Source organism: Xiphias gladius, chromosome 7 (genome assembly GCF_016859285.1).
Source record: "Xiphias gladius isolate SHS-SW01 ecotype Sanya breed wild chromosome 7, ASM1685928v1, whole genome shotgun sequence".
Taxonomy (NCBI): domain Eukaryota; kingdom Metazoa; phylum Chordata; class Actinopteri; order Istiophoriformes; family Xiphiidae; genus Xiphias; species Xiphias gladius.
The window spans coordinates 22,528,880-22,544,231 of record NC_053406.1 but is presented as its reverse complement, the minus strand read 5'-3'; the positions used below and the strand labels follow the sequence as shown (position 1 = coordinate 22,544,231).

The window sequence follows — 15,352 nt, the reverse complement described above, 5'->3', positions numbered from 1 at the left end:
TTCTTACTTGTTATAGGGAAAATCTGACCCTTAATGAACCTTTCCTTCCAGTGCTGTGACAGGATATACTGATGTATTTTTTCTTCGTCTCATCTTGTATTATCTATACTTTTTCCTACATACAGCTAATTACCATATTCAACTCAACATGTGTGTCTCATGATTCTAATTCCACAATCCCAGAACCTTGTAAGTTATTTTATTTTTATTTTATTTTATTTTATTTTATTTTTTTCCCCCCCTGCATCTGCATTTGCCAATTCTTCGAACGCTTTTATTACGAAATCAAGCTCACCCTGCTTTCCGGTCCCACCCTCCCTGTCGGCGGCCGACTTGACGCGGCCGAGCATCCCTCCCGTGCCGGCGCTCAAATCGAGGCCACGGCCAAGCCCCTGATCCGCAAACATGGATACGTCCTGAAGATTAACTTCAAATCTGGCAACATTCGACCTCGACAACGTCTTTGCCTGGGTACACCGAGGAATGATTAAATCTTTGCTCCAGTCCTGATGGAAACGCGAATCTAATCTTCAAACTGGTCGGCGACGCTCCCCTCGAAGATTAACCACCTCAAACTATTTGTCTGACACGGGCTCGTAGTCGAATAAATTGTTGTCGTGCGCTACCTTAACCCACTTTGCGTGTTTCCTTGAGGCGGGGTGCTTTGGGATGAAAGTTGCCAAGTTCCGCTCCGTCACTGGCGATGCCCCAAATGAACTGGAGTAGCGGATGAGGCCGCTCCGAACCACTTCTCTCCAACCAGAGGGAGAAGTCGGGGGGGGGGGTCCCGGTGCATCTTTTTTAGATCAGTGGAATCTCGCCACGGCTTCATTCGCCATAAAATTGGCCCAATCAGACACCGGTGGTTGGCGAATGGTTTTTTTTTTTGTTTTTTTGTTTTTTTTTTATCAGTTGGCGGCAAGAGTGTCCTCGACCGGGGTTTTTTTTTTCTGGGAGTGAAAATATTTGTAACAGAAGTCTACCGGAGATGAAAGAGCAAAAGGCGTGACGATGATCTGCAGGAACACACACTGCAAAACCAAATTATTCAGCTGAGTAAACTCTAAATCAAGTGGCCTACAGAATGTGTCATTCTTGTTTTGACATCAGTTTTGGTCAAACTGTGATTTTTTTTTTATCCCCTAAGATGCTGTTGAAAGTCCAGATGGATGCTACAGGGGTTCTAAACCGGGTTCTTGTGTTTTCAGTGTATTACCTCTTTTAATAGGAGGCTCCAGCTACTGAAATGCAGCGGACGGAAGGCGTTATTTCCCCCCCCCGACCCCGACCCCTGCGGCGAGTGCGCCGTGTGATCGGGGCTCAGGGCACTCGTCGCGTTCTCTGGTGTCATCTAGCGGTGGGACGGGGACGGTGCCTCGGCTTGGCCCCCGGGCCGCCATGGCGGGGCCAGGAAATTCGACGCATGGAGCATTTGCTTTTGCTGATACAAGAGGAGATGCGTATATTCAAACCTAGTTCAATACACTGGCTCAACAAGGTCTCACCCGTGTCTCTGCGAAGCCCCTTCCAGGCAGTCTCACTATTTTCCATTATTATATAGTTGAGCAGAAATAGATTTTGAGTTTAGTGCCAGTGTCACATCAGCAACACCACGCTGATATATTCCTGTGCTGTGTTACAGAAAAGCCCGTCCTACCAGAAAACAACTGGCAATAAGCAGGGGGACATTCTTAAGAGGTTGCCAGTCCATCGCAGCCTCTCAGTCTGCCTAAACTGCATATCTTTAGAAAACTGCTGCCCCCCCCCCAGGGAAACGTAAAATATCCGCATAAAGCCAAAACTGCTGAGTGAACTGTTGCATCCGACAAACTGCACTTGCCAATTGCAAAGCATTTGTGACTCAAAATTTCCTTTTTAATGATCATTGCTAATACAAACTATTAAAGACAACCGTAAATGAGCGATTTGATTATATATTTCAGCACTGCTAAGCATTCTGTTTTCATTTTCATGGCTCCAGTTTGAGTGGCTGAAAGGACATCTGGGTAGTAGACGGCATTAAAAAAACAAAAAAAAAAACACCGAAACGTGTAAATTTTAAATTGTAATGAACAGATGGTTACAAAGAGACAAAACACTGGGCTATGATGTTCCAAACAGAGGATTTCTCATAAATCTCTCTGTTTTGGGAAAATAAGCCCATGCCAGGGCTTCAGGGAAACAGCACGTCAGCTTTATTTACACTAAAAGCAAAAGCAGTTATGTTCAACACGATCACATAGCCCATATTTCTTTTGCACAATACAAAATCATAAGGGTATTCATAGTAGATAAAGGTTGAACACGCTATTTAGTCAGGGCATCGGGATAATCCTAATATGAGCAGAAATTATTTACCTTCACTTTGCAACTAATGTACGCTGAAGTATAAAAGCACAGTGCGTCGTGTCCCTGAAGTTCAATTGGCTGCAAACACCCACTCATGATTTAGTTTTATATGTATATACCAGGACTGCTCCCACTGTGAGACTCTGGTTGAATCCTTGATGCCGTGTATCCTATGAAAACGGGAGTTTGTGGCACCGGATGGAAACTGGACTGGTAGGAGGCAGTGGGATTAGCGGTATAAATCAAGGAATGTGGCGTGGTGTGTTGGCCTGTGTACAAGGAGGTCCCCGGAGTATACATGCTTCCAACATGGTTAGAACTCCGCAGGGAGGAATGGTGAGCCATGCTACCTTGATATAACAGTGACACATTTTCAGGCGGACCTGGGTAATAGACGGCGGGAGGCTTGATCAGGGCTCCATCATTTGTCATTACTTGAGGGATATTTTCCAGTGGCATTGCAAGTCGTGGTCCAACGGAGCCACCGTTCGGCAGAGAAGGCGGGTATGCAATGGATCGGAGGCTTGAAACACTGGAGATGGGATTATACCTCATCAGAGTTGGCTTGTTGGGTGCTGGCCTGTAACCGGGCAAGTTGGCCGGGTGGTACACTTCGAACGAGCCTTTGTCTGAGGGCAAATGGCGGCAGACAAACAACATCGCTGAGGCGAAAAGGAAGGCGCCGGTCACCCAACCGATGTAGAGAGCCTCTCCTAGCTCCCTTCTCTGGGCATCAATCAGCAGAGGATTGTAAAAATCTCTAATGATGACGTGACCTGTCCACGACACAGGGATTAAGACACAGATGCATGCCATGAGCTGCATAACACCTGCAGCCAACAGGATAATGGTCTTGGCCCAATCATTACCCTGAACGCAGGAGGTACACCTCATCCCTGCCAGAGCCACGAGGAGCCCCAGCCCCGACAGGGCCACAGAGCAGCACATCAGACCCCTGGCTGCCTGTAACTCCGGGGGCAGGAACAGCAGTGAGTCATACACCTTACACTGCATCCTAATGTTGGCCTGTCGGTAGCAGTTCATCCACAAGCCCTCCCAGCGGGTTTCCATCACAATAATGTTCTCTCCAATGAAAGCTGTCACCTTCCACATGGGCATCCCTGTAGCAGCCGCCGCCCCGATCAGCCCGACCAGGCCGACACACACCGCGGCTACCTCTGAAACACCTTGAAGCATTGTGCGGTGTGCGAGGATTCAGCTGTATCCAAGTCCAGAATTAGGAAATCAAATTCCGAGGCCTTAGCATAACATCTCAGAATCAGAGTCGGAGACGTGTTCAAGGCAGTTCGGATCTTCTCATCTGATGCGGTTTGTGTGCTGTTAGAGGTGGTCTGTTATGGGAAAGATCATTTGCGGTCGCCCGGTTGGCCCAGAGCAATAGGGGCAAAGAGGTTATCTGCTTATTTTGTGTTTATGGTTCCTCTGGCAATTGTGCTGTATCTGTGCCATCAGCTTTTCCAGCATTTGACACTAACAAGACAATACCAGAAACAGATCACAACTTCAAAAAAAATTCTTTTTTGTTTTTATTCTCCATATTATATGTGATTAAAAATTCAGAGACAAACAAATATATACAGCGTAGCACATGAGCTCCTCCAGTACTTCTGTTGTCCACAGGGGAGCAGGGATGATCTTCAAGTTAATGAAACAGAGACGGAGCTCGTCACGCAGTCCAAATACAATTATTGATTGTCGAGGACCAGATATACATTTTTATAAATCACAAGTTCACATTTCATATAACAAGTGAGCATATATTCCATATTTGTATAACTCTAGGGCTGCTGAGTAGGCATACCATAGACAAACAGCTTCGTTTTAGTGTAACCTTAAGCAACATTAAGGACAACATTGCCATTCCACAATTATAATTTAAACTGAATTTTGCTTTTGAACTCGCTCGAAGTGAAATGAGGTGACCCGGTAGTTCAAGAAACAATGTACTCGACTGAACGGAGATAGACACGTTCTCTCTCCGCTCAAGCATATGGAGCTGGTGTCAACCAGGAAGTGAACTACACAAAATTTTGGCCTAAGTCTATCTCTATCTCCATTCGAAGTGACTTGCAAATTCTGATCACGTCATCACGCTGTCAGGTCATCTCTGCCTGGCTTCATCGTAAACACCAAGCTCCCTGGCTAAGTGGCCTCTGAGTCCACACCTTTTTAACAAGCAGTCTTAAACCTGTATCTCATATTTACTTAGTACCATCAGTTCACAAGGGCTCCAGGGCATTATACCAAACTTCAAACAGAGACTTACAACTGTTTTCCATCAAACGGACATACACACAATCTAATTCTCACACAATCCGTCAACCATTTTCTGTCCTAAATGTCATACCTGTAACACACCTGCTGTGGATTTCCTTTGTGTATCATGTGTCTAATACTGGCTAAAACTAGTTAAAACTGAGACGGAAAACACGCGGACTGTGTGTATGTTTGGTGTCCGTTAGAGGTTATATGTGACAGAAAAAAAACACAGGTGTGTGATTCTCATCTGAAATTCGAGCTCTCAGCTCAGGCACAATTTACGTTGAAGTTTGAAGGAAATTGGGTCGAAATATCTGAAGTATTAACCACCTTTGTAACTGCACAGCCCAGTGATGTGTGCCAACCACAAATTGGCATTTTAACAGTAAACACGAATACACTTGTGCCACGTTACTCTGTGATTAAACGTCGCATGCAGTGTTATATACAACATACAAATCCAAAATTGTTAGCCTAATGTACAAAAACCAAAGGCCATCAGTATAAAATTTGGTGATACAACACCCGTAATAGTAATGGAAATCAGTGGCTTACACAGGCAAGTTTATAATTATTTTATAGGCTGATATCAAGTCACTAGGGCTCTTTAACAAGACATTATCTACTACTCAAATAATGTATAAAAAGGGTTGATTTAAAATGCACATCCATGAATCAGATCCATTTGCGTTCACAGTAAATGTATTCAGTAACATGTTTTTCTTTTTTAACTTGAAACACAACTTTGACGGCTGAAATGTGTCATAGATTGCACTGGCAAGCAGACCCATATTTAAAAGAAATTTCCTTGCATATAGTGAACATAACTGATCATCATTACCTGACTCAGTTTAAGTGTTCAGAGATAAGCCACCCCACTGCGTACAGAGGGGTGTCTGGAGTGGTAGGTGTAGATAGTTGATGGGTGTCTTGACAGCACTGGTTGTGGTTGGGGCTGCGGCTGGGGAAGTAGCAGCAGCTGCTGAGGCTGCAGAGGCTGTGGAGGATACGCCATGTAGTCGGAGGCCCTGGAGTACACGTACCTCTCTGAACCTTTGCCTTCGGACTGCAGGTTGCAGCAAGTGAACATGCATCCTCCAGCGAACAAGAACGCGGAGGCCACCCAGCCGATGTACAGAGCCTCTCCAAGCTCCCTGCGCTGGGCGTCGATCAGCAAAGGGTTGTAGAAGTCCCTGATGATGACATGACCCGTCCACGAGACAGGGATAAGGACGCAGATACAAGCCATTATGATCATGCTTCCTGCAATGATGAGGACCAGTCGCTTTGCCCGATCATCGTTTTCAATGCATGACGTGCACTGCATCCCCACCAAACTGATCAGCAGACCGAGGCCACCCAGCGCCACAGCGGAGCACATGAGGCCCCGTGCCGCCTGTAGGTCAGGGGATAGGGCCAAGAGAGAGTCGTACACCTTACACTGCATCCTGATGTCGGCCTGCCGAAAGCAATTCATCCACAGACCCTCGTAGCGAGTCTCAAACACAATGATGTTTTCCCCAATGAAAGCTGTGACTCGCCACATCGGCATCCCAGTGCTGGCTGCTGCCCCAATCAGCCCAATCAGGGTCAATAAAAGAGCCACTATCTCCAATGCTGAGTTGGCCATCCTGTTGGGTTTTTTTTTAATCCCTCCAAGCTCATATGTACAATAATGGTCAGATACGGTGTGACTATAGTTAGATGCAGTAGATTACCCCTATGGAGTGGCTTTGCATCCCAGTGGAGGAGGAGGAGCATGTTGCTGTTCACCTGTCCTGTCTCCTCCCTGCGGACAGGACACCAGAATGGAAGGGGTGGGAATTGCAACCTGTTGCTATGAAACAGAATCCCCCCTGGCCTTTTTTTTTTTCTCTTTGTACACCTCCTCCAGGAGCTCCTGTAAGCTGCCACTTTGTTTATTCACAAGTCTCAGTTTACATTCTCAGATCTCACTTTACAAGGAGCCTTAAAAAAAAAAAAAAGATGTTGTTTAATTAACAAAGGAGAACTTTTTAAAGGTCACCACTTTGTTACTAGCTATGTGCATATCAAAAAGACTTTATGTTAATGAATTATCACTCATAACTACAGATATTATGGACATCAATCAGCTTTGGAGGTTAACCAAGTCCTTGTCCTATTTGAACTCAAAAACACTGACCAGTGTGGAGTCCCGTATAAAATTGTAACTGTAATTGGACTGTGGAGACAAAATATTAGCAAAAAGAGCATTGAGAAGTCTTATACAACGTCTGTTGCTGTGTGTGTGACATGGGATAGGGGTAATATTTGTGTACCCATGTGTCACTGTCAGTAATGGATTTCTTGTCTGGGTCCTTTGGATCTGCCTGCGACAGGGAAAAAGTTTGCAGTCGCAGCTCTGGCTTGGTTGAAGTGAAGTCTCTTGGCAGGTTTGCATTGTGGGCTGGGCCTTTTCTAACAGTCTGGTTTAACCGGTTCAGGCACATCTCTACTGAAAACAGTGCAGACAACATAGCAACTTTCCATTTACACACAAGTGATTGAAACAGGGGGAACTTTTGAATCCCAGGCGAACTCAAGCGCTTCTGGCCGGAAGTGAAACACTTGCTATCATGTAAGCCGTAGTCTACCTGAACTTCTTGAACGGTTTAGCCCCTCTCAGTTAGGCCCCAGAAAAAATTAACAAAATTCTGCTTTTTTTTCTCAACGTTATTCCTTTATTGGAAAAACCACAATTGACATTATATTTAGGTCAGCATTTTGAAAAAGTATGTACATTTACAACAAAAACTACATGGTGAACATAAATCACGTGGAGGTATATTATCTGAAAAAGGCCTAGTGCATAATTTGTTCTCAAAGAGCATGTCAGCAGAGGCTGAAAAAAGACAGTGATATAACATAACTATTTTATCACTACAAATTAAAAATACTGCGCCTGAATGACTGATACAGTTTAGTGTAAATTAAGCATATGGAAACACACAAAGCATGCAATAATTCAGCGCAGTTCATGATGATGAAAACACAGTTAGTTCCGCAGTGAATTTCAATCTCTGCAATACACTTGGCCCTCTTTGAGAAATTAATGAAAGATTTGGCCATTTCCAGGGACAGCCTCGGGTCATATTTTTTTATTGTCAAAGAAAAAGTACAAAATTGTCTCTGTTCTTGATTTCCCCCACTAGTACTGACTTGGTGTATACGCTACAGAACCCGGTGGGGGTGCAGAGTAGGGAGGCTGGTATGTGTACGCTGGCTGGTATGTGTACGGCTGATATGTGTATGCAGGTTGGTAGATATTTCCCCCGGGGTTGTACACAATCCTCTCATCTGGATCCTGGGTGCGGGGAGCGTGACGGCACAGCAGGATCACGCCGGCAGTGAAAAGCAAAGCTGAGGTCACCCAGCCGATATAAAGAGCCTCCCCAAGCTCCCTGCGCTGGGCATCAATCAGCAGAGGGTTGTAGAAATCCCTGATGATGACATGGCCGGTCCAGGACACAGGGATTAGGGTAGTGATACAGCCCATGAGGAACAGACAGCCTCCAGCCACAAGAACAACATGCTTGGTACGAGCCCGATGGTCCACCACTTTGGTACACTTCATCCCCACTGCTGCGACGATGAGGGCGAAACATGTCAGGGCCACGGAGCTACACATCAAACCCCTAGCAGCTTGGAGGTCCGGGGGCAGAAACAACAGGGAATCGTACACCTTACACTGCATCCTGATGTTGGCTTGTCTGTAGCAGTTCATCCATAATCCCTCCCAGCGGGTCTCCATGACAATGATGTTCTCCTCGATGAAGGCCGTCACCTTCCACATCGGCAGGCCTGTCACGGCTGCCACTCCGATTAGTCCAATGAAACCGATGATGAGGGCCACTACCTCACAACAAATGGCATCCCGGCGGTCCTTCTTCTCAAGTCTCTTTTTTTCCTCATATACAGAGTCTTGATAATCTGTATAGGCAGTGGCCTGTTTCTCATCATAGTAAGAGCCTGGGTAGGATTGAGGTGGCTTGCTGTAGCCACTGTAAGCAGTGTAAGAGGCCATTGTGGCTGTTGGCTGCTCTCTCGCAGCTTAACAAGTGAATCTGAGGCGAAGAACAAGTCAAGGAACTTATACGCCCACAAAAAATGTTAACAATGCAATGCAACCTTACTTGTTGAGCGGCTTTACATCCATCAGATAAATGGGGAAGCATCAAGGAGTGTTGCTTGTTTTGAATGCAAATACAAATGGAACGAGAAACAACCAACCACTTGGTCTTGCGATAAGTCAAAAACAAAGTAAATCACTGTATAAAGTCACAGTTGATCAAAGTATATTTCCTGTCTTCCACACTTTTAACATTTTAATACATTTTCAGCACTACACAGCACATTTTCTTTGTAAACTATAGAATATAATTTAGACAGCAAGCATAAAAAATACTTAAAATCTCATTGCTGTTACTTATTGAAACTTAGAGATAAAAAAATAACCAATTAAATGTGTGGCCTCTTTTTTTCTCTGAAAGTTATTTGTATATAATTAAAACAGTTAGATTTGGATACACAGTATTATGTGATGTAAGAAAATTACAGTGTCTTTACTTTTGTGTAGATAAATTTACGTAGGTGGTGGCAGCGCTAATGTGTGTAGGTTACGAATCTGTTGTCTCTCTCGGAATGAAACCTGATAAAATGATCACAGATGTCAAACGATCTCCTCCTTTAGATGTAAACTGAGGAGATACTGATGAAAAGGTGTTGAGCACAGAAACGTAATCAGGATCGGTTTCGTTGTAACACAGCGTTGTCCATTTGCCAGCAGTTCTCACCTTGCACTGCCACACTGGAGTCCTCCTACCCTCTTAAACATAAGAACTGTTTCTTCGTAGATAATCTGTGCATGGACTGCCTGAGTTTTTACTGCTCAGCTGTAGAAAAATAAGAAAAATAACTGATGGGTATTACTGATGGGGTATCTGGAGTGTTAGTTGTGGTTGGCTAAAAGTTTGTATTTCAAGTTTTTGTGGCAAGCGTGACAGAAATATACGCACTAGAAAAAATGCAATCGAACAACCAAATGTAGAGTTAAACTTTTATTGAACTACAGTTAGGTCCATAAGTATTTGGACAGTGACACAGTTTTTCGTACTTTTGCCTCTGTACACCACCACAGTGGATTTGAAACAAAGCCATCAAGATGTGATTCAAGTGTAGACCTCAGGTTTAATTCAAGGGGTTTAACAAGAATGTCAAATTAACCGTTTAGGAATTACAGTCACTTTTTTACATTGTGCCACCGTTTTCAGTGGCTCTACAGTAATTGGACAAACCAACATAATTATAAATATAAGGATTATTTTTAATAATTGGATGAAAATCCTTTGGAGTGAATGACTGCCTGAAGTCTGGAACCCATGGACATTACCTAAAGCTGAGTTTCCTCCCTTGAGATGCTTTGCCAGTTCCATTGGCAGTCATACATGCCCATGCCATCACACTGCCTCCACCATGTTTGACAGATGATGTGGTGGCTTCGGATCATGAGCCGTTCCTTTCCTTCCTCCTACGCTTCTCTTCCCATCATTCTGGTACAAGTTAATTTTGGTTTCATCTGTCCAAATAATTTTGTCCCAGAACTGGGCAGGCTTTTTTAGATGTTTTCCTGGCAAAGTCTAATCTGGCCTTTCTGTTCTTGAGTGTTACCAGTGGTTTGCACCTTATGGTAAGCCCTCTGTATTTATATTCATGAAGGTGTCTCTTGATTGTAGACTCCTCGAGAGTGGTCTTGAAAGAATCCTGTGACCATCCACTTTACTTGTCTTCCCTGGTGTTCAGGCCTTTTGGTGTTGTTGAGCTCGCCAGTGCATTCCTTCTCTTTAAGAGTGTACGAAGTTGTTGATTTGGCCACTTCTAACGTTTCTGCCATCTGTCTGATAGGTTTGTTTTGTTTTTTCAGCGTAATGATGGCAGTCTTCATTTACATCAACACCTCTTTGGACTGCACATTGACAGTTCACATGAACAGCTACCAAATGCAAATTCAACACATGGAACCGACTCCAGACCTTTCATCTGCTTAACTTGTCTGTAAAATAATAAGGGAACAGGCCACACCTAGCCATGAAAATGGTTGTCAGTCAATTGTCCAAATAATGTTGAGCCTCTTGATGGCTTCACTCCCAATCCTGTGGTGGTGTACAGAGGCAAAATTATGAAAAATTATGCCACTGTCCACATACTTATGTACCTAACTGTATCTGTTATAGGTTGACTATTTGGCCATTAGACATAACTAAATCAAAAGAATCAAGAGCAACTGATCAGTTAAAATTTCAAATTGACAGTTGAGAAAAATTTAAATATTATTATATTATATTAGCAGCAGATAAGCATTTCCAGGTAATAATAGTTTTATATGTTCAACAAATAAAACTAAAATGTTTTCTTGCAACTGTGAAGCAATTCATTCATTATTTTATACGTCACCGTGATTTAAAATGCGTGCATACACTGTGAAAACAAATACATTTATACAGAGTTTGCACATTCTTGACTAATGTTGTGACCTTCCTCAGACAGCATCCTTTAGAGGCATGTAAAAATGGACTTTTCACATTGCGTTCATTACAGTACTGTTATTTACACATATTCTTGATGCTTGTGAAAGCTGGATGGCGTCCTCTCCAGGTAGACGCTACCCTCTTTCCGGGCATCCCCCAACGCCATAAGATACGCATCAGCGTAGGGCTCTGCCTCCTGTGATCTGCGTTTGCTGTAACTGAACAGAATGATGATCCCGGTGATCAGCAAAATACCACAAGTGGCCCAGCCGATGAAGAGGGCGGGCCCCAGCTCCCGTTTCTCAGCATCCATCACCAGCGGGTTATAGAATTTTCTGATGACGGTGTGGCCCACCCAGCTGACAGGGATGAGTGTGGTCAAACAGGACAGCAGATACAAACTCCCACCAAAAACCAGGGTAATGTTTTTGCTCTTTATGTTGTCACCACAACAGTTGCTCCTTTGGGTCCCACATCCTGTGACGCACAAGGAGATGACGACCAGAACTATGGAGACACACATGAGCCCCCTGGCTGCTTGCAGCTCTGGTGGGAGAATTAGCATTGAGTCATACACCTTGCACTGCAACTTGATGTCGGCCTGACTCCAGCAGTTCATCCACAAGCCCTCCCAGAGTTCCTCCATCACGATCAGATTGGCCCCGATGAAGGCGGAGACCCTCCACATGGGCATGGCAGTGGTAGCTACTGTCCCAAACAGGCCGATGAAGCCCAGGACCAGGGCTAGGACCTCCAGCTTTGCTCTCATGGCAATGAGGGACGTGCAATCTCGTCTCGTCTCTGTCGTCTAATGAACTGTCTAACTGATCAGTTTTACATAGCTGTATCTGTGATCCGTGAGAATCTCACCATGACTGCAATGTCATCATACTGGTTTGTGTTGACCTAACTTTGATTCCTAACAGTGTTTCAGTCAAAAAAAAACTGCTCCGCATTTGTTTGGCTTCTCAGTAACCAAACAATAGAAAAACAAGCATTAGACATTTATCATCATTGCTTGTCAGCAGTGATGACAAGATTATGACTCTGTTGCAATGTGAAAATCACGCAAGTTCAGTGTTCGGTGACTTTCAAATTTACATGATCTTCTTAATCTCTATACTGCACCCAGTCTACCCCTAGACTGATCGGATTCATGTGAGTTGGAAAGTAATTCAGCTGTATGGTCAACACACACATTGTTTTCAATGCAAGCCCACACACAGGTGGCACAATAACTCGAAATGTGCTGTTTTTTCGCTAGGGAGTTTGTGATAGATCTGTAAACATCTATATGGTTAAGTGTGGCGTTCATTAGCTTTCTTCATCATGGACGGAGAATCAACATAGTGTTCCTAATTTAAGTTAAAAAAAAAAAAAAATCCCACCTGGGCTACACTAATTAGAAAGAGATGAATAAAAAACAGTCATTAGCCAGCTAGTCTAGAGGGTTTGTCCTATCAAGGGACTTGCCTGTTGTAACTTTCAAATTCATATATACTTATTGTATAGCTTATAGACACCTATTATGCTGTCATGAAAAAGAAAATTTTAACTTGCTTTAACTAAGACTAAAAATTCTTTAAATGTGACGAGGTATGTGGTCTGATTTCACATCAGGAATTGTTTAAAAAACTGGGGGACTTTGACGAGAGCCACTCCTTTATTCAAACTTCAGGTGGCAACCGGAAAGGTAACACCCTGTTGACCACCCTGTTTCTGAGAAGTGGGAGAGACAGAAAAGAAAAGAGAGAGAGAGAGAGATGTAGCAGGGCAGGTCATGAAACAGGAACAGAAACTGGAAAGCCTGTTGAACAGGTTTGCTGAGTGATACTATCATCACATCCTCAGCTGTTTTAAATGTAAACATATATGCTAATGCAGGGAAACCCATAGCTGTGAACCCGAATACACCAAGTCTGTGCTGTGAAGTGATTTCTGTGGAGATGTGACCTCTAAGGTGCTAGTATTGCAGGGGCGTTTTTGATTTGAGATGGATTTGATTGAAATAATAATATGATTTGATTAAACTAAGATTAAATGGAAGTAACTCCATACACAGTAAGGTGTAAGTTGGTTTACTGTCACAGGCAGTAATGTGCAACCACAACAGACTATGTCTGCCACCTGCTGGTACGTAAAAATGACTGCACATTCCTGGGCCACATAACATTGATGTAACCTGCTGCAAATATTTAAAAGCAGATTTTAGATTTAAGATTTAGAGATGATCTGTTTAGACAAATAGAGAATCCCGTCAATCAAGCTCGTGCCATTTTATCTCGGGTAAGATAGGAGCCTGCTCCTTCAAAGCACGGGCGTTAGCAGAGCAACTCTGTCCCATCTCAGCCCTCTGCCATTCAGCGTTGTACCCTATCGATGCAAATCTACAGCACAATGAAGTCCAAAGTGATCTCTCACCTTTACCTTGTAAGTGCAACCGGGTATTCAAATTAGTCTCATAAAATCAGTCTCATAAGGATCAGTCTCATTGATGAATAACTACAAATTTTGGTCTTTTAATTAGTAATTTATATCAAAATAAATGGAAAATCTAGAAAATCTTATATTCAGTTATAATTATATTACAACTAAATTGATAACAGCAGTGAAATCACAATGTAATGATGGTAATTGGACTACTTGTCTAGTACTACGTGACCACTCTCTCTCACACACATACACACACAGACACATATATGCACCCCCGCATCCGACACGTCTGTATATAGTCTCACCATGAGATTGATCTGAATACCTGGATGCCGCTGCAATCTGATGAAGCACCAGAGCCTTTGTGCTGGGGTACGGGATTGACAAGAGTGAGAGGGGGGCTGGTGGGCCTGGGTGACAGGATGTCCACAGAGCTCAGAGAAATAAAAGAGGAGATAGGGCTGTGAGAAACCGCAGATTATAGTGTCGAGTGGAGGTGCAGCCATGTTGCCCCTTGTCAGCTTGAGAATGCTGATGAAATTGGTCCTCGCCCTAACAGGAGGCGGAGCCCTACCGTTCATCTCTGCTAATGCGGGGATCTGTGATTGGCATCTTGATTTTTGACACTGTTCCCTTTGTCACACTATTTTGCAGTGTTTGTGACTGATGCACTAGCATTTCAGCTCTCAGAAGTCACAAAGACGCCAGTTAAAAAAAAAAAAAAAGGGGAAAAGAGCCTTTCTAAAAAACAAAATCACAACTAGACCCTCATAAACAGTCAAGGAAAGACGCTAAAAGAGATACAGCAGTTGCTTCACGCACAAAAAAATGCTCTCAGATTTGACCATTGAAAGGAATCAACAGATAGTCGAGGAAAAAGAATTAAAAAATACCGATTTTCTGTCGCAGTTTTGTATTGTATGGTCTTTACTTTGGCTACCCAAGTGTAGAATTTATGGTTGTGCCACGGGAGTAATTGCTGACCAATGGACTGATTAGACCAGACATAAAAGAATAAATAAATAAAAAAATCTGATCCTCATCTTCTTCTTCTGCCCCAAAGTGTTCACTTTAATCTTCATTGTAGACATCATGGGCTCTCCTGATGTTGATAGTGTAATTTCAGTGTATTAACATTTCTTTCCCCAAGTGCGAGGGTTGGTCTTAAGTGAAAACTCCACATTTGCTAAAGACATTCCTTTATCCTGTCTGTGATAATAGGGGTTTTAGCTCCTTCACCATCATTCAAACGCTTAATCAGCGGTGGCTCTTAGTGTCTTCTGAAGGTTCTTAGTTTCCCCCCCTTTTTTTCTGCAATTGCATTCTTTCTCTGCGGGTTGCTTTGAGGCGGAAGAGCGCTGATTAGTTGCCTAGTTCTGTTGCTCTCAGGCATGTCAGAGCACATTGGGCATGTGTGCGTTTCTCACATCACAAAATTGCTCTGCAGGGAATGAGTTAGGCTGCAGAGTAAAGCCACAGGAACCAATGAACCGCTACAGAGAGGGGCTTCGAATTATAAGTAGGAAACAACTGTATTTATTATGATCAATACATTTTTACTATATACACACAGTAATAAAAATGCAGTCTTAGTAGCACAATGAGTTGTTTACAAGTATGACTTCTCTCTCTCTTCAGGCATACTGCAAGTCTTTCCCCTTGATTGCTCGAGCAAATTTGGACTTTCTTTGTGAAAAAAAAAAGAATACTTGTGTTGTTTTGCTAAAAAATTAATTTACAAATGA

At 43.4% G+C, this 15,352-nt stretch overlaps 4 protein-coding genes across 4 annotated transcripts; all 4 read right to left on the bottom strand.

Annotated features, from left to right (window-relative positions):
- Positions 1-2,454: 2,454 nt before the first annotated feature.
- LOC120792314 (claudin-8-like) lies at positions 2,455-3,546 on the bottom strand. Its single transcript, XM_040131416.1, has one exon. It carries the CDS (start codon positions 3,544-3,546, stop codon positions 2,455-2,457), a length of 1,092 nt encoding a protein of 363 aa, XP_039987350.1.
- Positions 3,547-5,488: 1,942 nt separating this feature from the next.
- On the bottom strand, positions 5,489-6,508 carry LOC120792030 (claudin-8-like). The gene is made up of 2 exons (XM_040131021.1): positions 6,492-6,508; positions 5,489-6,278 (listed from the first exon to the last, which is right to left on the bottom strand). The coding sequence occupies exon 2, from the start codon at positions 6,257-6,259 to the stop codon at positions 5,489-5,491; it is 771 nt and encodes a 256-aa protein (XP_039986955.1). The 5' UTR covers positions 6,260-6,278; positions 6,492-6,508.
- Positions 6,509-7,798: 1,290 nt separating this feature from the next.
- Positions 7,799-8,674, bottom strand: LOC120792305 (claudin-8-like). The gene has a single exon (XM_040131391.1). The coding sequence runs from the start codon at positions 8,672-8,674 to the stop codon at positions 7,799-7,801; it is 876 nt and encodes a 291-aa protein (XP_039987325.1).
- A 2,579-nt stretch (positions 8,675-11,253) lies between these two features.
- Positions 11,254-11,943, bottom strand: LOC120792358 (claudin-17-like). The gene has a single exon (XM_040131495.1). It carries the CDS (start codon positions 11,941-11,943, stop codon positions 11,254-11,256), a length of 690 nt encoding a protein of 229 aa, XP_039987429.1.
- Between the last annotated feature and the right edge of the window lie 3,409 nt (positions 11,944-15,352).

What these genes read in the sequence shown, in the direction of transcription:
- LOC120792314 (XM_040131416.1), bottom strand. Translation starts at nt 3,546, where the DNA reads ATGCTTCAAGGTGTTTCAGAGGTAGCCGCGGTGTGTGTCGGCCTGGTC.
- LOC120792030 (XM_040131021.1), bottom strand. Translation starts at nt 6,259, where the DNA reads ATGGCCAACTCAGCATTGGAGATAGTGGCTCTTTTATTGACCCTGATT.
- LOC120792305 (XM_040131391.1), bottom strand. Translation starts at nt 8,674, where the DNA reads ATGGCCTCTTACACTGCTTACAGTGGCTACAGCAAGCCACCTCAATCC.
- LOC120792358 (XM_040131495.1), bottom strand. Translation starts at nt 11,943, where the DNA reads ATGAGAGCAAAGCTGGAGGTCCTAGCCCTGGTCCTGGGCTTCATCGGC.